Source organism: Microcebus murinus, chromosome 5 (genome assembly GCF_040939455.1).
Source record: "Microcebus murinus isolate Inina chromosome 5, M.murinus_Inina_mat1.0, whole genome shotgun sequence".
NCBI classification, from domain to species: domain Eukaryota; kingdom Metazoa; phylum Chordata; class Mammalia; order Primates; family Cheirogaleidae; genus Microcebus; species Microcebus murinus.
This window is the reverse complement of record NC_134108.1, coordinates 92,523,846-92,548,368: the sequence shown is the minus strand read 5'-3', so window position 1 is coordinate 92,548,368 and position 24,523 is coordinate 92,523,846. Positions and strand designations below refer to the sequence as shown.

Genomic DNA, 24,523 nt, shown 5'->3' with positions numbered 1-24,523 from the left:
GTTAAGTAGATTCACATTGTTATTCAACTAATCTCCAGAACTCTTTTCATCTTGCAAACTGAAACTCTATGGTCATTAAACAACAACGCCCATTCCCCATCCCTACAGCCCCTTGAAGCCACCATTTACCTCTGTCTCTATGAATTTGACTACTCTAAATACCTCCTATAAGCAGAATGATACAATATTTGTCCTTTTGTGACTGGCTTATTTAACTTTGCTTAATGTCCTCAAGTTTCATCCATGTTATAGCATGTGTCAGAATTTCATTCCTTTTTAAAGTTGAATAATATTCCATTGTATGTGTATACTACTTTTTTTTTTTTTTTGAGACAGAGTCTCACTCTGTTGCCTGGGCTAGAGTGCCATGGCATCAGCCTAGCTCACAGGAACTTCAAACTCCTGGGCTCAAGGGATCCTTCTACCTCAGCCTCCTGAGTAGCTGGGACTACAGGCATGTACCACCAGGTCTGGCTAATTTTTTCTATATATTTTTAGTTGGCCAATTAATTTGTTTCTATTTTTAGTAGAGATGGGGTCTCACTCTTGCTCAGGTTGGTTTCAAACTCCTGACCTTGAGCTATCCACCCGCCTTGGCCTCCCAGAATGCTAAGATTACAGACATGAGCCACTGTGCTCAGCTATATACCACATTTTGTTTAGCCATTCATCCACTGATGAACACTGGGTTGCTTCTACCTTTGGATGGTGAATAATGCTGTTATGTACATTTGTGTACAAATATCTTTTTGAGACCCTGCTTTCAATTCTTTTGGGTATATATACAGAAGTGGAATTATGGGATCGTGTGATTAATTCTATTTTGAAATTTTTGAAGAACCTCCATACTGTTTACTATAATAACTATACCATTTAACAGTCTCGCTAACAAGGCAGGAAGGTTATAAGGTTTCCGCAATCTTGCCAACACTTATTTTCTGTTCTTTTGATAGTGGCCATCTGAATGGATGTGAGGTAATATCTCATTGTGGTTTTGGTTTGCATTTTTCTGATGATTATGATGTTGAGCATCTTTTATATGCTTATGGGCCATTTGTATATATTCTTTGGAGAATTACCTATTTAAGTCCTTTTCCCATTTTTAAATTAGGTTGTTTTGTTCTTATTGATAATTTGTAGGAGTTCCTTATATATTCTGAATATCAAACCCCTATCAGATATATGATTTACAAATATTTTCTCCTATTGTGTAGAAGAAAATATTCTATTCTATTGATTGCTTCCTTTGATGCACAAAAGTTTTGAGTTTGGTGTAGTCCTATTTGTTTATTTTTATTTTTGTTGCCTGTGTATTTGATATCATATCCAAGAAATCATTGCCAAATCAATGTCTTAAAGCTTTTTCTATTTTCTTCTAGGAATTTTATAGTTTCAGGTATTATATGTAGGCCTTTGATCCATTTTGAATTTTTTTTATATATGGAGAGAGTAAGGTAAGGGCCTAACTTCATTATTTTGCACGTGAATTTCCAATTTTCCCAGCACCTCTTGTTGAAAGAACTGGTTTATTTTGTTTGTTTGTTTTATTTTGTTGGGTTTTTTTTGACATGAGTTTTGGTACCTTTGTCAAAAATCCTTTGACCGTGTATGTGAGGGTTTATTTTTGGGCACTCTATTCTATTCCATTGGTCTCAATGTATGTCTTTATGCTCTTACCACATTGTTGTGATTACTTGAGCTTTGTAATAAGTTTTGAAATCAGAACATGTGAGACCACTAATTTTGTTTTTTTTTGAAGTTTATTTTGGCCCCTTGAGAGTCCATATGAATTTCAAGATGGGTTTTTCTATTTCTACAAAAACATCATTGGTATTTCGATAGGACTTGCATTAAATCTGTAGACCACTTCGAGTAGTACTGACATCTTAACAATATTAAGTCTACCAGTGCATGAATACAGGATGTCTTTCCAAGATTTACCTTTTTAATGAATTTTTCATATCTGTTACCACTTCTAGACAGTCTTAATATGTTTAATTTTCAATGTTCATGAACTCTTTCTATAGTTAACCCTATATTAAGGATATTAGTAAGGATATTAACTTTGTGGGTTTTTGTTTGTTTTTTTTATACGGAGTCTCACTTTGTTGCCCAGGCTAGAGTGAGTGCCGTGGTATCAACCTAGCTCACAGCAACCTCAAACTCCTGGGCTCAAGCAATCCAATCCTGTCTCAGCCTCCCCAGCAGCTGGGACTACAGGCATGCGCCACCATGCCCGGCTAATTTTTTCTATATATATTAGTGGGCAATTAATTTCTTTCTATTTATAGTAGAGACGGGGTCTTGCTCTTGCTCAGGCTGGTTTTGAACTCCTGACCTTGAGCAATCTGCCCGCCTTGGCCTCCCAGAGTGCTAGGATTACAGGCATGAGCCACCGCACCCGGCCTGTTATATTGTTTTATATATTTTCCCCAGCTAGCTATTCAACTTCCGGTTTTCTTGATGATATTTTGCTATAATCCTTATATCAAGTTAAAATTTACAGTAGTCTTTTGGATATCTTTTTTCACTTAGGATAATTTTTTTTTTTTTTTTGAGACAGAGTCTCACTTTGTTGCCCAGGCTAGAGTGAGTGCCGTGGCGTCAGCCTAGCTCACAGCAACCTCAAACTCCTGGGCTCAAGTGATCCTCCTGCCTCAGCCTCCCGAGTAGCTGGGACTACAGGCATGAGCCACCATGCCCGGCTAATTTTTTTTCTATGTATATATTAGTTGGCCAATTAATTTCGTTTTTATTTTTTATAGTAGATACGGGGTCTCACTCATGCTCAGGCTGGTTTCGAACTCCTGACCTTGAGCAATCCGCCGGCCTCGGCCCCCCAGAGTGCTAGGATTACAGGCGTGAGCCACCGCGCCTGGCCTCACTTAGGATAATTTTTAAAAACTGTACTCGGCTAGAAGAATAACTAGCATTTATTGAGTGTTTATTACTCTATAGGAACTGTCTTAAATACTTGTATCTCATGACAAATCTATGACATAGGTACTATTATTATCACCCCATTTTACGTAGGAGGAAGTTGAGGCACAAAGAGGTGAGATAACTTGCCCAAGGCCAAAACAGGTAAAGCCAAGCAGTCAGGTGTCAACTTGCACTTGGATCTCTGTGTTCTCTTGCTTTCCTTTCCTTGTTTATGCCTTTTTTTTCTCGGTTCATGATCCTTCAAACTTCTTATAGGTTTATCGGGGAAAATGAACCTTTAGCAGGGAACCTTTGGAAGCTCCAGATAGGATCTTTGCCAACCAGGAAATACTATGTCATGTGGCAGCCAGACAAAGTCAGCTCTAGGTCCTCAGTCTAGATCAGGGGAGCAAAGTTAAGAGTTTGTCCCTAGGAGGGATAGAACTGAGCCTATCTCCAGGGCAAGAGATTCTTTCAGCGTGGTAGCACGGAAAAGAAACCACACTGTGGGAAAAGTAAGAACGTTAAGCAATTTATTCAAATTTTATGTGGAGCTATTTCAATAACAGTCCGAGAAATGACTTCATACAATGGGTGTGATACTGATGGGTTGCGAATGACATAGACAATACCAAAAACTCATGTCACTAGTAGTAACTTTTTCTTACCAGGGGCTCGCATGCACCCTAGGCTCTCTAGACCAAACTCAGCCATGTTTTATTTGGGGGCATATATTCATGATCATGGTGTCTCCTCTGCCAGGTAATTATGGGGGCAACATATTCAAAAGGAGGAGAAAACAGTCAAAAGATTTTGAATGTCATTCTGGTAACCACAGTGATACCAGAACAAACCTGGATCCTTATCTCATATCTTGTTTATTTTTCTGAAAGAATTGTATTTACACGTAAACCTGTAATTTTGAAAAAGTCACTCCTTTTTGTTATGTGATTGTGTAAGTGATGTTTTGTTGGCCTTTTGCTTCATAGCGAGTCCCTGTAATACTTTGGTATGTTGCCAGTGACTGTCTCGTGCATGCTCACAAACAAATCTTTCATCTCCCATCCTTGTCTGATGGCAGCCAAGCTGCAGGGCCCAAGGAGGGGATAGACTACCTGGTAAGGGACAGCGATGCCTATTAGGGTTGGAACCCTTGGCAAAGGGGCAAAGCTATTCAAGATTCAGCTGCAAAATTGATGAGAACATTCTCTACCATGTTTCATTTTTTAAAAGGAGTAAAATAAAGAGAGATACTGGTGCCCCACTGTTCTAAAGGGCTTTGAGGGAACAGGTCTTCTAAGGTCTCCAGAAACCTTGGACATGAATTCTGGGATGCTGGACTGTGTAAAAAAAATCTGAGTCACAGACCCATCAAGGTGCTGCTTGCTGGATACTCATGAGGATATAGGATTCTTGAGGGTAGGAACTGCTTGTTTTGGTCACCCTGTATGTTCAGTTCAACAAGCCCTGGCATGGAGCAGAAGCTCAAGCAACACTTGTTGGCTGCCAGATGCAACTTACCACTGCATTGTCCACGCCTTCTCCGTAACAGGGCAGTGAGGACTTAAATAAGTTCCCAGCTGCTCCAAGGAGTCTTTGGAATCTTTTCTCTAGGCAGAGCAGGCCCCATTTATAATAGGGCGATTTACAGACGCTCTGAAAGCCACCCTAAGAGAAAGGGTTTCCCCAGTGGTGCCTGAAATTCCAAGCATAGAGGTTTTTCTGCCTGTGTCATCTTCACTAACTTCTTTGAAAATGCTTAGAGAAGGGGTATCCATATTGGGCCCTTGTGTCTTCATGAGAATGAGTTGACCAGGTGAGTATTTTCTCTATAAGGGAGACCACTAGCAGGAGGGGGCAGCTGCCCAGTTAGGAGGGCTAGACTTTCCCTGCACCAATATACCCAAGCAAGTGGGCTCAAGGCCCCCTCTGGGCTTTCCTACTCAACCTTCACTATTGGCTTAAAGGAGTTCTGGCGGGGCGCCGTGGCTCAGGCCTGTAATCCTAGCACTCTGGGAGGCCGAGGCAGGCGGATTGCTCTAGGTCAGGAGTTCGAAACCAGCCAGAGCAAGAGAGAGACTCCCGTCTCTATTATAAATAGAAAGAAATTAACTGCTCAGGGGTCAGAATCTAAATGAACAACAGAAAAAAAATTAAAAAATATATGCGGTGGCTCACACCTGTAATCCTAGCACTCTGGGAGGCCGAGGCAGGCAGATTGCTCGAGGTCAGGAGTTCGAAACCAGCCTGAGCAAGACTGAGACACCGTCTCTACTATAAATAGAAAGAAATTAATTGGCCAACTAATATATATAGAAAAAATTAGCCGGGCATGGTGGCGCATGCCTGTAGTCCCAGCTACTCGGGGGGCTGAGGCAGCAGGATTGCCTGAGCCCAGGAGTTTGAGGTTGCTGTGAGCTAGGCTGACGCCACGGCACTCACACCAGCCTGGGCAACAAAGTGAGACTCTGTCTCAAAAATAAAATAACATAAAATAAAACAAAACAAAACAAAATAAAATATAGGAGTTCTATGTCTACTCTCCAGAAACAGGCCTCCGTGCTGTATGTAGTTCATAAGCCTATTTCTTGGGAACACTTACCCACCCCTCTTTCCCCCCACCTCCACAGGCTCCAAACAGAGAGAACCTATGCCTGGCTAAACAGCCATTTTTAAATATGGCTATATATTTTTTGTCTTTATAGGGATGATGTACTTTCTATTTTAAAAACTCCCATGATCTCTGTGCGACTTGCATTTGAGAACAGCCAAATTTGAGACCTTTCGCAAGGCAGTGCAGAAGCTGACATTTATTGATGAGCTGCCATGCGCCAGGCACCCGGCCAGATGGACGCTTCCTGCTTGAAATGAGTTTGTTAGGCAGATGTTATCATTTCCATGTTTACTGAGAACAAAGCCGAAGTCTTAGAGAAAGGGATCGTTTACAGGGTCACCAAGCTGAGTTGAATTCCAGAAACCCCGTTCTCTTCCACAGCAAGGAAAATTACCCATACCTATGGAGGCAAGCAAACACCATAGATTCTTATTATACCCCTGCTGAACCTTGCACAGAAGCTTGGTGTCTTTGATAGAGAATGCAGGTAACAGAAACCCACTCAGATTAAGCTTAAACAAAAATGCTAATTTTTTTGAGAGAGTTGCTGTACACCCCCTAAAACCTAAGTCCCCACCAGGGATTTCTTGCTAATACTCTACCCACACCCGGACCCAGTAACATCTCTGTCTCTTAGTTGGAGTTCTCAAGAAAGAGAACCTAATTGGTTCCTGGCCAGCCAATGGATTGCCTCCTCCAGAGTCAGGCATTCTCCTCTAGTCCACTCAGCTATGACCAAGAGTCATGAAGTAAAAACAAGAGCCCTGGAGGCCATTCTGTGGATGGGATAGTTCTCTGAAAGACAGCCCAGTGCTGAGAAGACAGCCCAAAGTTGTCTATTGTACTTGCATGCAACTCAATAAATGTTTATTGTCTGGTGATTTTTTGGTTTTTTTTTTTTTTTTTTTTAGTCCCAACCAAGCACTTTGAGAACCTGGACTGAATTGTCCTTCATTTTAGCACCAGGCAGGGGTTTGTAAGGCCATATGCGGTCAAGAAAAATATGTGACAATTCTATATGCCAGTCGTCCCCTTGTTTAAAGCCACTGAAGCAAATCAGGAAAAGAGAAACAAACTATTTATTCTCAAATGCTTGCTTTCAAGAGGACAGAGGAAATGGGAAAACATCTGTGGATATAAGGCTATTGTGTTTGCTGCTGGAAGGCGACCAAGGCCAGTTCTGGAATGGGTGGGCAGCAGTGAGTAGGTGCTTTGTTTTTTCCCCATAGGAAGTTGTTTTATTACTGGTTTGCAAGTTTATCAGATTTCTTTTGTTTCTCAGGTCAATAACAGAGATGCCTGAGACTCTTTTTTCCCCCTTCAGGGTACTGAATTTTGCATTTTATGTAACACCAGAACTGACCAAAAGTTGATTCGTTGAGAAGGACGGCGCCTGCAGGCCAGCTTGTTGGCATTGAAGGCTGCATGTGCATGGATTGGTCTTATACTGCCACCCTGAGGGCAGTACTGGAATGGCAGGCTCCTTTAGTTACAATGGTTCATTATCAAAAGGTTCATTATGAACATTTTTTTTTTTTTTTTTGAGACAGAGTCTCGCTTAATTGCCCAGGCTAGAGTGAGTGCCGTGGCGTCAGCCTAGCTCACAGCAACCTCAAACTCCTGAGCTCAAGCAATCCTCCTGCCTCAGCCTCCCCAGTAGCTGGGACTACAGGCATGTGCCACCATGCCCGGCTAATTTTTTCTATATATACCAGATGGCAAATTAATTTCTTTCTATTTTTATAGAAAGAAATTCTATAAATTTCTTTCTCTCACTCTTGCTCAGGGTGGTTTCGAACTCCTGACCTCGAGCGATCCGCCCGCCTCAGCCTCCCAAAGTGCTGGGATTACAGGCGTGAGCCACCGCGCCCGGCGATTATGAACATTTTTGGAAAAGAAAGTAAGCCAGTTAAAAAATACATAACGGAACAATCCACCTCCTAAAACATGGCCTTCTGGAAGGCTGAGAGGGGCAGAAACCATTGCCAGGAGTGTCTAGGTTAGGTAGGCAAGGGTTTGAGACCTGCCTCCACTGACCATGGCTAATGAGTGACTTGTCTTCAGACCCAGCATTTAAATCTTCTAAGCCACAAGTGATACTCTGATAGTATCTATTTCACCAGCTTTTGTGTTGACTAAATGACATAAACAGTGTCAATCTTTAGCACTTAGTAAGCACTCAGTAGAGCAGGCGTCCTCAAACTACGCCCCGCGGGCCACATGCGGGTGTTTTTGCCCCTTTGTTTTTTTTACTTCAAAATAAGATATGTGCAGTGTGCATGGGAATTTGTTCATAGTTTTTTTAAAAACTATAGTGCGGCCCTCCAACGGTCTGAGGGACAGTGAACCGGCCCTTGTTTAAAAAGTTTGAGGACCCCTGCGGTAGAGGAACGCTATGGTTATCCCCTGAACTTGGCCATGCCTGAAAGCATTAGGAAAGCCTTCTGCAGGGAGAGAAGGGTGAGGGTGGAGGGCACCAGTGACCCAGTGACACCCACCACCCAGGACGACTGGAAGGGCTCCACGAATAGGAGAAGGGTGAAGAGGTGAATCGCCAGAGATGGACCCAGCTGCCAAAATAGGCACCCCAAACTTTCTTTTTTTAGGATTTAGAGTCAGGAAATCATAAAAATATATAGCATGTCCAATATAAAAATATAGACCGTCCACGTGGGAAGGATTCTAGAAATGTACTTCAACCTCTTTTTTTCAAATGGGGCAACCAAGTGATTGAATCACTTCTCAAGTTAAAATGTGAATCGGTAGTAGAGTGGGACTAGAACCCAAGACTTTTGACAAATAATCCAGTGTTTTCTTTTATAAGCACTGAAATATCACTCTCAAGACTGGCCAAATCAGGACCGCCGTAGATTAAAAAAAAAATAACTTGGACAGGTTACTTAAACTGATCATGCTTTAGTTTCCTTGATGGCAAAATGGCAATAATAATTCTACTGCAGAGGGTTGTAGTAAGGATTAAATGAGATGCTACACGTAAAGCATTTAGAATTGTGCAATAAATGTTAACTGGTCTGTGTGACCACAGGGTTCATCTGTTACGATTAAACTGTCTCCTGGGTATGGCTGACAGAACTCTGCCAATGCTAAAACCACTGGCCTCCTAACTCTGTCTCCATGGTGATGAGCTCTGTAATGGCAGGAACATTTGTTACTCTTTATACCTTCTGGCACCTGCACAATTACTTTTTTTTTTTTTTTTTTTCTGTGAGAGACAAGGTCTTGCTTTGTCGCCCAGGCTGGAGTGCAGTGGCTCAATCATAACTTCATAGTTCACTGCCTCCTTGATCCCCTGGGATCCTCCTACCTCAGCCTCCAGCGTAGCTGAGACTACAGGTGCACACCACCATGCCTGTTGAGTTTGTTTTTGTTTTAACCTTTTGTAGATGGGATATTGCTCTGTTGCTCAGGCTGGTCTTGAACTCCTGGCCTCAAGCAATCCTCCCACCTCAACCTCCCACAGTGCTAGGATTATAGGCGTGAGCCACTGTGCCCGGCCCAATTACCCTTTTTTTAAATTAAACTTTTAATATCAGATAATGATAGATTTACATGCAGTTATAAGAAATAACACAGAGGCCGGGCGCTGTGGCTCACGCCTGTAATCCTAGCTCTTGGGAGGCCGAGGCGGGCGGATTGCTCAAGGTCAGGAGTTCAAAACCAGCCTGAGCGAGACCCCGTCTCTACTATAAATAGAAAGAAATTAATTGGCCAACTGATATATATATAAAAAATTAGCTGGGCATGGTGGTGCATGCCTGTAGTCCCAGCTACTCGGGAGGCTGAGGCAGAAGGATCACTCGAGCCCAGGAGTTTGAGGTTGCTGTGAGCTAGGCTGACGCCACGGCACTCACTCTAGCCTGGGCAACAAAGCGAGACTCTGTCTCAAAAAAAAAAAAAAAAAAAAAAAAAAAGAAATAACACAGAGAAATCCCATGTACCCTTTACTCAATTTTTGCTCATGGAAACAGTTTGCAGAACTATATAGTGTGGTACCACAACCAAGATATTGACATGGATAAAATCCACCAATATTATTCGGATTTCCTCGCACTCATTTATATGTGTGTATTTAGTTCTATACAATTTAGTCACGTTCATAGTTTCTTTCATCCACTGTCACATTCAAGATATTGAAGAGTTCTGTCATCAATATCTTGATGGATATTGATCCATCAAGGATCATCAGGGATCTTCGTGGCTTCTTACAACCACGCCAACCTCTCCCATGCATTGTCCCTCCCCTATCCCTAAACTCTAGCAACCACTAATCAGTATTGGGCTTTTTTCACTGAGTGCAATTCACTGGAGATCCAGATTGTTGCTTGTATCAATAGTTTGTTCCATTTTATTGCTGAGTAGTATCTGATGATGTACCAGGGCTGTCTGGAAAGTATCCAGCCATTGTTAATATAACTAGAATGGTTACATGGCTGGATATTTTCCGGACAGTCCTCATAGATATATCACTGTTTGCTTAGCCATTCACTCCCTGAAGGACATCTGGATTGTTTCCTGTGTTTGACTACTAGGAATGAAGCTATGAATTTTTTGTTTTGTTTTGTTTTGTTTTTTGAGACAGAGTCTCACTCTGTTTCCCAGGCTAGAGTGCCGTGGCATCAGCCTAGCTCACAGCAACCTCAAACTCCTGGGCTCAAGCGATCCTCCTGCCTCAGTCTCCCGAGTAGCTGGGACTACAGGCCTACACCACCATCCCAGCTAATTTTTTCTATATATTTTAGTTGGCCAATTAATTTCTTTCTATTTTTAGTAGAGACAGGGTCTCGCTCTTGCTCAGGCTGATTTTGAACTCCTGACCTTGAGCGATCCTCCCGTCTCAGCCTCCCAGAGTGCTAGGGTTACAGGCGTGAGCCACCACGCCTGGCCTGCTATGAATGTTTGTGTACAGGTTTTCATGTAAACATAGGTTTTCATTTCTCTGGAATAAATGCCCACTGCTGGGTTGAATGATTATTCATATTTAGTTTTATAAAAAACTGCCAAACTACTTACTGGAGTGGCTGTACCATTTTATGTCTCTACCAGCAATGTATGAATGATTCAGTTTCTCTGTGTCCTTGCCAGGATTTGGCATTAACACAATTTTTTATTTTAGTTTTTTAAACAGAAGTGTAGTAATATTCCTTGTGGTTTCAATTTGCATTTCCCTAATGGCTAATGATGTTGAACATCTTTCCATGTGTGATTTGCCATCTGCTTCACCTCGTTGGTGGAATATCTCATGTCTTTTGTCCATTTTATAATTGGACTGTTTGATGCTCACTGTTGAGTTTTGAGAGTTCTGTGCATATTTTATATATAAAGCTTTGAGACATTTTGCTTTCAAAGTAAGACATTAACATTGGATTGTGAGCCTCAAAACATATATAGTAGTAAAACATAATAATCGTACAAAGGATGGGAGGTGGTAAATGAAAATATGCTCCTATATGGTTTTCACATTATATATGAACTGATTCAGTGTTAATCCCTGCTTAACTGTGGTAAGTTAGAGATGCATGCCATAATCATCTTTAAAACGCACAGAGAAGAACCATTAAAAAAAAAAAGCCAATGAGATGATTAAATCAACAGAAGAGATAAAATGGAATACCAAAAGATGGCAAGAAAGGTGGATTATAGAAACACAAAGCAGCAGAAACAAATAACAAGATGCTGGACTTAAAACCAACCATATCAACTATTACAATAAATGTTAATGGACTAAGTACTTCAATTAAAAAGGACTAAAAAATAAGACCCAACTATAAGCTGTTTGTAAGAGATACACTTTAATTATAAAATCATAAATAGGTTGCTAGTAAAAGGGTAGAAAATATTTATTACATAAGCACTAAATACAAGAAAGTTGGTGTGGCTACATTAACATCAGGCAAAGTTCAAAACAGGAGTACTACCAGAAATAAAAGGAATACTTTATCATGATGTAAGAGTCATTTCATCAAGAAGACATACCAATCCTAAATGTAAAGTTACCTACTAACAAAGCTTCATAGTGTATGAGGCAAAACTGACAACACCAAATGAAGAAATAGACAAATCCACAATCACATATTAAGATTTTAAGCTCTGCACACTCAGTAATTGAAAGAAAAGCAGCCAAAGAGAAGCAGTAAGGATTCAGGAGATCTGAAGAACATTATTGAAAATTCAAGCTAATAAAGAAAACGACACGCTATAGATGCCAAATACACAGTACTTTGAGGTGTAGATGGAGTATTTACTTCAAGAAAGGCCATACACTGAGCTATTAAAAAGTCTAACATCAAAATGTGGTATATGTATACCATGGAGTACTATTCAGCTATAAGAAACAATGGTGATATAGCACCTCTTATATTTTCCTGGATAGAGCTGGAACCCATTCTACTAAGTGAAGTATCCCAAGAATGGAAAAATAGGCACCACATGTACTCACCAGCAAATTGGTTTCACTGATCAACACCTAAGTGCGCATATAGGAATAACATTTATTGAGCAGATGGGAGGGGGAGGAGGGTATATACATCCATAATGAGTGTGATGTGCACCACCTGGGGGATGGACACGCTTGAAGCTCTGAATGGGGGGGGCAAGGGCAACATATGTAATCTAAACATTTGTACCCCCATAATATGCAGAAATAATAAATAAATAAATAAATAAAACAGAAAAAAAGTCTAACATCTAAAGCATTGAAATCATACTGAATATTTTATGACCACAGTGAGATTATGCTAGAGAACAATAATAAAAGAAGATATTTAGGAAATTCCCAAAGATTTTGAAATGAGGCCACATGCTACTAAATAACCCATGATCAAAGAAGAAATCACAATGGATTTTGGAAAATGCTTATCACACTGAACAATAATGGAACTACAACAAACAAAATGACTAGGAAGCAGCTAAAACAGTAATAAATGTGAAATCCACAGCTTTGCCTGCTTATGTTAGAGCACATGCCTGTTTATATCTTAAGAAGAGAACAGAAATAAAATATATTTCAATATGGAATTTAATTTTACAGTAAATTTGCTCAGAATACGTGTCTATGAATTGGGGAATATTTATAAAAGCAATGAAACAAAATATGTCAGTAGAGGGCACTATCCTCTAACTTTTCCAGAGGAAAAAGTGTTTGATGTGGAAAACTTAGGAAAGAAAGGCTAGCTCTGGAACAAACCTGAGCGTGTTGAGATTTTATCCCTTCATTTTGCCAATGAAACAATTGAGGCCCAGAAGGAGCAAATGACTTGTTTAGTGTCACACAAATACAAGTAATAGAGTCAGAACCAGAACCTCGTCTCCTAAATCTTTATAAAGGACGTGGTGATTCTTCATGAAATCAGACAGACCCAGACTTTCCTATGGACTTTGGGAAAAATGAGGGGCGCTTTTTCCACGGGGGTTGCCCAGCTACTGTGATGTATGCCTGGGGTCCCTGGAGCTGCTGTGACGAGGGTGGCTGCTGGGGTCTGGGGAGTGTACTCTACAGAGAAAGCCTGCCTGAGAGTGAAACCAATATATTGGAAAGCGCGGGCCAGGAGGGAGAAGAGGACTTGATGGCCTTTGAAGCTTGAAGCTAGCGCCACCTGTTGGACATTTCAGTTAGACAAGCTGGTAGATTTCCTTTTTATCTGAAGCTAGTTGCTGTCACTTGCATACAAGAGTCCTGAGTATGCCATTACTTTGGCAAAGTGTCATTACTTTGCAAGAAGACCAGTAGTATTCAGAACACCTGGTTTTTCTTTAGGACAAAGCAACAAAAGGTTCTAGGAATCTCACCAGGTGTTTGAGGGGTGATAAAAATATCAGGAGTTTCTCCTGTTTCATTTTTTTTCCCCTAGAAATTTTAGTTCCTAAGTTGTCAGTTTAATTGTTATACTCCCCAGACTTCTCCTTAATTGAATTCTTGGAAGGATAAATTATTTCAAAGGAAAGTGTTCGGAAAATGTGTTATATTGGTGGAAAGTAGATACAAGTTGTGTCATTTCTAATACAATAGTGTCTGCTGACTTCTAGGGGCAAAGAATAGGGAGTAAAAATAGCATACCTGAACACTGCTTATGTACCTGGATTTTATCTCATTTGCAACTCATAGCAAGTCGGCAAAGTACCCTCATGAATATTTTATAGATGACACAAAGAGGTCATGCCACTTGCCTGAAGTCACCCAGTTGGTATGTGTAAATATTAGGATTTGAACTCAAGTCTATACTCTTGCTACTGTGCTAGAAGTACTTGTATGCCATCCTAACCCAGTCTTTTTATTTTATTATCTTTTTTGAGATGGGGTCTCGCTCTTGCTTAGGCTGGTCTCGAACTCCTGAGCTCAAGTGATCCTCCCACCTCAGCCTCCCAAAGTGCTAGGATTACAGGCGTGAGCCACTGTGCCCGGCCCCAACCCAGTTTTGATAAACCTTCCAGAAAGTGTAGAACACAACACTTTCGGCAGAGACGTTAGCTTTTAAAATGCTTTCACTATGGTGCCATAACGAAAGCATAAGGCATTCCAAGGGTATGAAAAATGTAGTTATTTAACACATATACACAGGTAGCGAGCTAGTTTTTGCTCCGAAAAACTTTTTTTTTTTTTCTGAGCAGTTTAAAAACTTGGTCTTAGCCAAAAGGCTGAGAAGTGATTGAACAGTTTTTACTCATATTTTCCCGAGGAATAACAAACAAAATGTGTAAAGTGCCCTCATCTTAAGTATATAGCTCAGTGATTCTTAAACACTGAATCTGGGTGAGTCAACACCCAGATTCAGAAATAGGGCAGGTCTAGCAACCCAGAAGTTTATGTCTTTCCAGTTGGTCCTCATTCACTCCCTCCCAGAGGTAACCACTGGTGGGCCTTCAACAATTGTCTCTCAGCTTTGTCTGCCCTTGAACTTGTAACTGCCCTCATACAGTACACATTCCTCCATATGTGGCTTCTTTCGTTCAACATGACATCTGTGAGATTCATCCACGTGTCACATGTGGCAGTTCTTTTCTGTCACTGTTATATAGTCCATTGTTCACTTTTAATGCATCTTCCATACCTAGCTTTGTAATGTTTCGTTTCATTTCATAGACTTAACAAAGGTGCTGTAGGGATTACCCAGCCTACGTCAGCCCCTGCTTACCGAGAAAATGCAATAGGCGGAAGGAGGAGTGTGTCTTTCTCAGACAAGGTGGCCCAGCAAGGTCTCCTCAGTTCCAGGCTAGTCCTCTCAGTCCTTTTCTGTCATGGACTGAATGTGTCTCCCCTAAATTCCTGTTGAAGCCTAACCCCCAAAGTGAGGGTATTTGGAGGTGGAGCCTTTGGGAGGTAATTAGATCATGAGGGTAGAGCCCTAATGAATGGGGTTAGGGGTCTTTAAAAGAGGCGCAAGAGATGATCTCTGGCTCCAACATGTGAGGATACAGTAAGAAGATGACCATCTGCAAACCGGAGAGACAGCCCCGGCCTGGAACCAAATCTGCCAGCATCGTGATCATGGACTTCTGGTCTCCACAACTGTGAGAAATAAATGTCTGGCCGGGCGTGGGGGCTCACGCCTGTAATCCTAGCACTCTGGGAGGCTGAGGAGGGAGGATCACTCAAGGTCAGGAGTTTGAAACCAGCCTGAGCAAGAGCGAAGACCCTGTCCCTACTAAAAATAGAAAGAAATTAATTGGACAACTAAAAATACATAGAAAAAATTAGCCAGGCATGGTGGCGCATGCCTGTAGTCCCAGCTACTTGGGAGGCTGAGGCAGGAGGATTGCTTGAACCCAGGAGTTTGAGGTTGCTGTGAGCTAGGCTGATGCCACGACACTCTAGCCTGGGCAACAGAGTGAGACTCTTGTCAATAAATAAATAATAAATAAATAAATAAATGTCTGTTGCTTAAGTCACTCAGCAACCAGAACTGAGATACCTTCTTCTAACTTAACACTTTTCTAAATGCCACTTGGCATGTATTTCCATAAGTGTTTACTGGAAATGTGAAATATTTGCACAAAAGCATAATAGAGAGGAGAAAGCAGCTGGTAGGACTCGGTGGCTTGTGGTCAGGGACAGTGAGGGAGCCTGACCCTCCAAGGCAAGTTCATCAGCAGGACGTCTGAAGACCATGCAACTAAGCAGCGTGTTTACACTTCTGAAACCCATCTAGCCGAGCTTTGACAGGCCCGCTTCCCTCTGGCTTCCTTCCCCTCTCTCCACCTGACAAGTGGCTTCAAGGATACTTCCACCTTTTCTCTTTGCAAGACTTCAGGTCCCTGAGAAACCTTCCATCAAGTCCTCAGCGATATGGACCAACCCCATACCACATCCTGGATTTCCACACATCTCTTGGCTAATTCTTTTCTTATCAGGTGGTGGTTTAGAACATGAACTAAAAATAAAATCCTAAGCCTCCTGCTAACTGAACAGACCCCTCTAAGAAGGACCTCAGAGAAACCTTAAAACTGAGTTCCCAGATGATGGGATGCAGGTATAAAGCACAACTGCACACGTTTTCTCTTTTTACAAATATTCATGACTCCTATAAATATTCATGACTTCTATTTGGCTTGTTAGGTGTGTATATTTAGCCACTCTGCTCAGTATAAAATGATGTTCCTTTTGTCCCCTTTTCCCTTGAAGCACATGTTCTTGGTTTGTGGCCGGGAGCCCGGTTTCCCAGCCTGCCAGAATGGCCACTGTGGGCTACAAAACTTTTATGAGAAATAAAGCTCTCCTTTTTCCAAAGTATAAATGTCATTATTTTTTCTTAGTTAACAAAAAGGAGGCTGGGGCATAGTGGCTCACAGCTGTAACCCTATCACTCTGGGAGACCCAGGTGGGAGGATTGCTTCCAGCCTGAGCAAGAGTGAGACCCCATCTCCACTAAAAATAGAAAAATTAGTTGGGTGTCCTGGCCTGAGCCTGTAGTACCAGCTACTCAGGAGGCCGAGGCAGGAGGATCGCTTGAGTCCAAGAGTTTGAGGCTACAGTGAGCTATGATGCCGCCATCACATCTCTACCTGGGATGACTGAGCGAGACTCTTGTCTCAAAAAACAAACAAGGCCGGGCGCGGTGGCTCACGCCTGTAATCCTAGCTCTCTGGGAGGCTGAGGCGGGTGGATTGCTCGAGGTCGGGAGTTCGAAACCAGCCTGAGCAAGAGTGAGACCCCGTCTCTACTATAAATAGAAAGAAACTAATTGGCCAACTAATATATATAAAAAAATTAGCCGGGCATGGTGGCTCATGCCTGTAGTCCCAGCTACTTGGGAGGCTGAGACAGAAGGATCGCTTGAGCCCAGGAGTTTGAGGTTGCTGTGAGCTAGGCTGACGCCATGGCACTCACTCTAGCCTAGGCAACAAAGCGAGACTGTCTCAAAAAAAAAAAAAAAAAACAAACAAAAAAGGCTAAGGCAAGCTCAAGGCTCACACCCAGCCTCAGAGATGGGCCAAAAGTGGCAGAGGCATGGAGGACCAGGAGGAAATCTCTTATTCACGCAGGAGACTTGAGGGGCAGGAAACCAGACTTCAAGTTGGAAGCAGGTTATGTATTAGGTTATTAAGTATGAAATGTCCAATTTCCGTAAGGACTAAGTTTAACAGTTGATACCTGACATTTTACTTTGACACTTTTTATTGTGAAGGTACATCATTTTTTTAGAGCAATTTTTGTGAAATCACAGATAAGTCAAAAATTCATGTCATTTTCACATGAGTTCCATCAGGAACCAACGCAGCTCAGACAGCTTGAAATATCAGCAAAGTGTTTGGGAAGGATGTGGCTAATGAACACACAGTACATTGATGGTTTGAGTTCCATTGTGGTGATTTTAATCTTAAAAATGAGACACATGGGCAACCTGAGACAAGTTGGATAATGATGAGCTGAAAGCTGTGGTGGAAATGAATCCATCTCAACCTACGCGTGAGTTAGCAGCAAGGTTTGGCATCACTATTCCAACAACAGTGGATTATTTGAAACAAATGGGCAAGGTAAAGAAGCTGGGTACATGACTTCTGCATGAATTAACACACTGCCACACTAGAAAAATATTTTTTTCTTGGAGCCATGATGTTTTATGAAAACAGAATAAAAAGCTTGAAAACAAAAATGATCCTAATTCAATAAAAAATTTTTCTGTGCTTGAGTTATATATAACTTGAAAAATAGTTCATGCTGTTCCCAAAGTGGAGAGACGTGTGAGTTACATATGCTTCACGAGGCCGTGGGCTCAAAACTAGCATAAGTACAACTCACATGGCAGTTAATGTATTAAACCAGCATCAGCAGAGAAATCGTCTTGGAGCTTGCCTTTCTTTGCTGTCACAAAATGGTGAACAATTTCTATACCCATGTCAACCATTGCTATCGTTAACTATGATGAAACACGCATTCTCTTTGCTAATTGCAAGCGTTCGGCACAATGGCCGGATTAAGTGCCAAAACAAAGTCCCAAACTGAATAGTCATCAAAAAAAGTGGATGGTGTCTGTTTGGTGGGCCAGTGATGGTATTATCCACTACAGCTTCATGAAACCTGATCAGTCGATTACAGCACATGTCTACTGCAACCAGTTGGACAAAATGATGAAGATGCTTGTGGTTAAGCAGCCAAGGTTGGTTCAGGCCAACCCTCTTGTAAGACAACGCTGCTGCACAAACAACGTGGCTCAAACTACAGCAGCCTTTTGTGAGTTTATGGCCACTTGGTCTCCAGGTTTCTTTGCTGCTGGCATAAACAAGCTACTGTTAAGATGGCAAAACTGTATCAACAATTTAGGTGCATACTTGTACTGCTTAATTGTACTGCTTGTTTGAGATAAACTTTTAATTCAAAATTGGACATTTCAGATTTAATGACCTGGTAACAGTCAGTTGTACCCCAAATGAGGCTATGAAAGTCTGGGCTTGGCCCCAGGTTATTTCTACCAAGGAGAAAGCACTTTTTGCTTACTTCAGTGTTTACAGTTCTATTCCCCAAACCTCACATTCTCAGCTGTGTTCAGATGATAAAGCTCATGAAAGTTGTAGAGCTTATATTCTGTCTTGGAGAAAGAGTACTATTACCTGATTTTTAGTAAGAAAAAAATCTAGACACATCACATTAGAATTAAAGGCAAGTGTTATCTATAAATGGACTTGTCTACAACTCAGGTACAGAAGGTGATCCAAGTCCTTGTTATTCATGTGGCCAGCAGAACAGCAACAGCATTAGCTGGGGGCTTGTCAGAAAAACAGAAACGTGGGTCCCACCCCAGACTCACCAAACCAGAAGACCTCCAAGAGATTCATATGCAGATTAGTTTGATAAGCACTGCCCTAGAATCATTCTGATAAAGAAGTTCTGAGAAAAGTGTATTGCTCAGACAAAGAACATTATTTCAGGAACTCCTGAATATGTGTATGGGGGTGGATATTGACACAGACATGAACCGGAATTGACCCTCTGCAGGACTTGCTGATTCACAGTCTAAGTGTCTCCAGCCTAGACTGCAGTGTCCCCACAGCACCGCCACTCAATGACCACCATATCCCCCCAACCCAGCATAGTTGGGAGTGAAAGAAAAATTCATTTCCAGGGGCAGTCATTTCAGCCACACTTCAAGTCCTTCCCCTTCCCACAGGAGTTGACTGCTACTAAAAGAGATTAGGCATCTGTCCATCCCCTAAGCTTCTTTCTAAAAACATGTGAGGATCACAATGATGAATAATTTATGGCATCTGAGCTAAAAACCCCAAACTATTATCCATTTATATAGTTGTTGAACTTAACACACATGCAAGACTTTTCTGAATGCTAATTCCATTTTTATTTCCTCATACCACAAACATTTTAGTTCATCTGCCTTTTTACAACCTGATTTATAATAAGCAAATTGCAAATAAAAAACAGGCATTCTTTAATCTTCCAAAATGCATGTATGAAATATAGAACAAACCCTAGTATTTAAACATAAACAGGTTTAGCTGAAGCAACTTTATTGCAATCTTAGAGTTAGCATTACAGTTTAAATACTTATGCCTGTAAACATATGCATAATCTACAGTACATAGTTATTTCAGAAGCAGTTAAGACTTTTAACGAACTGAAAAAAAAAACAACAAAACTTTAAACACAAAGCTGTAACAATTATCTGAAACTGAAATTATTTACAATTAAACATCTGGGGTCCTGATTCACAAAACTTAGTGCATTTCATGATTTATGAGTTTTATAGAGAAGGTAAGCAGTATGTAGAATGTTCCCCAGGTAAAATCTGGGGTTAATGGCTTTTAGAAGAAAGTCTATCAATATACTTACTGAAAACTAGAGAAATAGTAACAAAACTAGAGCAAATGCATATGATTTGAAAATTGAAGTATATAGCAGCAATCAGAACAACAGGCAACAACATAAGTGCTAATGCCATTTTGACAGTACTCTTGGTAGGCATAGGAAGAAAAATGATTTTTTAGTTAAAAAAAAGTCATCCCTATAATCACGACGTGTGAATTCTGGGCAACAGTCTCCCTTCTTCCTGCAGAGTTGTCTTAATTGTTAATTAGTTGTTAAACTTAATGCCTGAATCAGAAAGTTTAAACAAAGGAGGAAAGCTCCTTGTATAAACAGTCATAAGACTTCAATGGGTTTTATTCAAGTACGAAAGCTTAGGGCAAGGTGACTAAATGGTTAGCTATTCCAACTGCCACAGAAACATCACAGATAAGGTGCCAGAAACCCAAGATTACCCTCGAAGCACTTCAATGGAGTGAAGTGATTTTATGTACCCAACAAAGGAGATGACTCAAAGAAAATTAACAAAAGAAAGTGTTTTTAAAGTGAAGTGATAAATTTCAGTGAATCAGGTCCCAGGTAGTCTTTAAGGGAACAAAAATGTACAGTAAACATTTTAAACTCTGGAATGCAGGTATTGTACAATTACCAGTGCATTTACAAAACTGCTCAGGCAATAGTTGCTCCAGAGTAAGAATTAAAAAATGTACAAGCCAGTTCACTGTAGATATGTTATTAAAATACATTGTTAATCATAAAAATACTTTACTATGTACATGTACTGTATAAACTCTAGATTGAACCTACTGAAGGAAGCCTCTAAATCAATTCCTGGCCCATTGGTCCAGGAAACAGTGTAGCTCTATTTGGTCTTCATACTATACACATGGGCTCACAGGCATGGTACTGCAGCCGGTCGCTAATAAAACAGTAATGCACTTTTTTTTGCAGAGTGTCTAGTTGGAAGACTCAGTTTTACTTCCGCTATTTTTTACTTTCCTAAATGCTGATCCAAGTAACTCTGGGCATTCACATAATTCATTTGCAATTTGGTTACACTTCAAAAGAAGGCTATAATTCATTTCGTCAGTTATTACACTGTCTTGCTTGTAGTCAGGATGTTTTGCGATAAACTCCCTCATCCATCTGGCAACTGTCATCAGTTCTCCTGGAAAAAAAAAAAATTTTTTTTAGGATAACAAAAGTGTGCATGTATTCTTTTTTTATATAAGTTGATATTTAATGGCCAGCATAAACATTCTGAAGAGGAATCACTATGACCTTTTAGTATAGCTACATGGCAGGGGTTGGGAATGTCTTTCACAGTGTCTAAAGAACTCCTCCTGGGGAAGAGTTTTAGGCTGCAGGCAGGCAATGAGCACGCACACATCCAGTTTCTTTGGTACCTGTTAGATGCCACCCATATGCCGACCTTGCTAGCTCCTAGGGGACAGGAGCCAGCACATGTGTACAAGAGCATGTGTCCTCCCATTTGGCCAGAAGGCTAGGACTACATACACCGGTGTCACCAGATTGCCTCAAGGACTTGAGGGTTCCTCGAGTGATCTTGGATCAAAGCAGTGGAGAGAATAAACAACAGTAAGTTGAGTGAATGAAGAGGGAAACTGGTGACTTGGGATTCTACAGCTTTCCTCTGTGCCTCCAGAAAGTTTACAGAAGGCTCAAGTGAAATACAGATGCCACTGCCATTATTACTGTTACTTTTATTAACAGCTGATCGCCCCTGGTGCTGAGTTGTCAGGTACTGTAAAATGTGATCTCCTCAAAGCTCATAAAGAAAGGGTTCCCAGGAGGCTCATGCATGGAGGCAGGCCGAGCAACTAGACGTCAGAGTTCCTTAGTTTCTCATTGCAGCATAAACTGGTCCACAATGATAAGCGAAGGACACAGCTGGACATAACTGACAAACAGGCAATCCAGATGCCACGTTTCATCATCTAAGATGCCATCGATTCTAAGATGAACCTCTATTTCATGAACCAGTAACGAAAAAAAAAAAAGCAGCGCTAATCCAAATTGTGACCGTCAAAGATTATAAGGTATATCCAACTGCAGAAATGTTAAAATGTGAAAAGCTGTACATGGATAAAAACATGGCCTACTTTAGAATATTACTTTAAGAAACTGAACACTTTAAGACTGTGTGGTTCTGCCCACAGTATGAGATCGAGAAAAGAAAAGGCTGTCGTACCAGATGCTCTCTTCTTAATCAGCTTTAGGTAGTTCAGAATACTACATCTGGTGTCCACATCCACTTCCATGTTTTCAAGGTAAGAGTTCAGAATCGGGATCAGTCCGGGAAACACGCCTTCCTACAAGAGGCAGGACAGGCTGTGAGCTCCTTGCCAGGTGGCAGGCAGAGCGAGATGGCCGTACAGGGCCCCTACCTTCCCGTTGATGATGGTGTCTATGCTCATGAGGGCGTACTCCTCCACGGCGGGCTCCGCGCTGCTCTGCGCCTTGCCGCACCCGTCCACCACAGCGTTGCCACCTGCCGGGGGAAAGGGCGGAGGAGCTGCGGCACCTTGCTGCAGCGTAAGCTGACCCTAGAAATCTAAAACAATGCAATACCTTTGCAAATGTCTTTCCTGAAGTAAAACATTCCCCGCAACACAGCATCTCGTTTCTGGGCCACTTTCATGTTGACATCAACCTAAGGGAGAGAAAAAGAATCACGACTAAGTCCAAAAACATTCTCCGTCAAACACAGAAATCGTACTGCTTTCCTCGCGTCTGCAATGAGAACTCACTCTTTATGAATTCTGCTTTTCTTTCCAGTGCTTTCTGGTTGGAAGAACAGACTATGTGGGGCCTGTGTCACTCAACCACAGATTGGTATGCGCTTTTTAACACCAATCGAGGAATTTTAAGAGAAGCTCACCTTCAAAAACCAACCCAAACTCATGTTCATGTAGAATGTCTGCAATTAATTCAAAGCCCCTTCGTGACTCAACCTTGCAACGAGCCTACAGCATTGGGAGGGCAGGTGGCCAGTTCCCTTCACAGCGCAGTGGCTCACCAGAGTGCTCAGGGCGATGAAGGCGGGACCGGCCTAGCCTCCATTCTCCTAAGTCCAGTGCTCTTCCCTTCCTGCCACTGAGGTTTTGCCTCCTCACTTTAGTGAGGAAAGGGAAGAAGAGTCAGCAGGCTGTCGGATTTGGAATAAGGTGACTGTCCACCAAGGGCAGAGGGTCACTGCTGCTTGCCCACCTGGCGGCTCTGGCAGTGGCGCCTCATTCATGAACTGTTTCGTCTGTGAACTCTCCATTTCGCCAATGACTTTTTAAGACCTTAAAAGTAGAACTTTTCAACTTTTTAGTAGCAATCCCTTCTTTTCTATAATGAAATCTTATGGGGAATCTCAATCTATAAAATACTATAGTATTTTATATATAGTATACTATATATAGTATAAATATACTACACTACATATACTACACTACATATACTACACTATAGTATTTTATATATAGTATACTATATATAGTATATATGTACTATAGCATTTTATATATAGTATACTATATATACACTATAGTATACTATAGTATTTTATAGATTGAGATTCCCCATAAGATTTCATTGTAGAAAATAAGGGATTGCTACTAAAAAGTTTATATATATAAAATACTAAAATATAGTAATATATATAAAATATATAAAATACTATATAATATATAAAATACTATATTATTTTAGTATTTTATATATTATATATTTTAGATTATATATATTTTAGTATTTATATATATTTAGATGATACTAAGTCTTTTATTAGTCATTAAATATGGAATGTCTGATTTTGAATCAAAAGTGTAGTTTATTATATCTCAAACAAGCAGTACAATTAGTCAAAATACACGCCTAAACTATGGACACAGTTTTGCCATCTTAACGGTAGCTTGGTTATGCCAGCAGCAAAAAGCCTGGAGAATAAGTGGCCGTGAAATCAAGAAAGGCATTTTCCACAGCTTGTTGAGAATTGAATATTTTTCCTTGCAAGGGGTCCAAAGCCTGAAAGAAGTGCTAGTCAGTTGGTGCAAAGCATGGTGAATACGGTGGATGACAGAGTTTCCAAGGCCAGCTTCTGTAGTTTGAGCAGCGTTGTCTTACAAGAGGATTGGCCTGTCTCTATTGACCAATGTCAGCTGCTTAATCACAAGCATCCTCATCATTTCATCCAATTGGTTGCAGTAGACATCCACCGTAATGGACCGGGTTTCATGAAGCTATAGTGGATAATTTAACCAGCACTGGATCACCAAATAGACACTATTAGCTTTTTTGATGAATATTCAGTTTTGGACTGTGTTTTGACACTTCAGCTTATCCAACCACTGTACTGAACAGCTGCAACTGTCAAAACAAATCCATTTTTCATCACAAATAATAATGGTTATTTCTGATGAAATATTGTTATCACCAGTAACAATAATGGTGTAATGGTTTGCCTTCATGTTGTGACAGCAAAGAAAGGCAAGCTCCGAGACGATTTCTCTTCTGACACTCATTTAATTCATGTGGAACTCATCTATCCAGCTTCTTTACCTTTCCCATTTGTTTCAAATGGTTCAATATTGTTGGAATTGTCATGTCAAACTTGCTAATTCACACGTAGGTTGAGATGGATTCGCTTCCACTATAGCTTTCAGCTCATTATCCAACTTAGTCTCAGGTCATCCATGTGGCTCATTTTC

The 24,523-nt window shown here is 41.0% G+C and overlaps 1 protein-coding gene across 1 annotated transcript in view; it reads right to left on the bottom strand.

Annotated features, from left to right (window-relative positions):
- Positions 1-19,317: 19,317 nt before the first annotated feature.
- Positions 19,318-24,523, bottom strand: part of GCLC (glutamate-cysteine ligase catalytic subunit) — a 49,249-nt gene continuing 44,043 nt past the window's right edge. Inside the window, exons 13-16 of the mRNA XM_012780759.3 lie at positions 22,398-22,479; positions 22,214-22,317; positions 22,018-22,138; positions 19,318-20,973 (exon numbers count right to left, since the gene is read on the bottom strand). Coding sequence (XP_012636213.2) covers positions 20,762-20,973; positions 22,018-22,138; positions 22,214-22,317; positions 22,398-22,479 — 519 coding nt within the window. The 3' untranslated portion in view covers positions 19,318-20,761. The remainder of the gene's footprint in view (positions 20,974-22,017; positions 22,139-22,213; positions 22,318-22,397; positions 22,480-24,523) is intronic.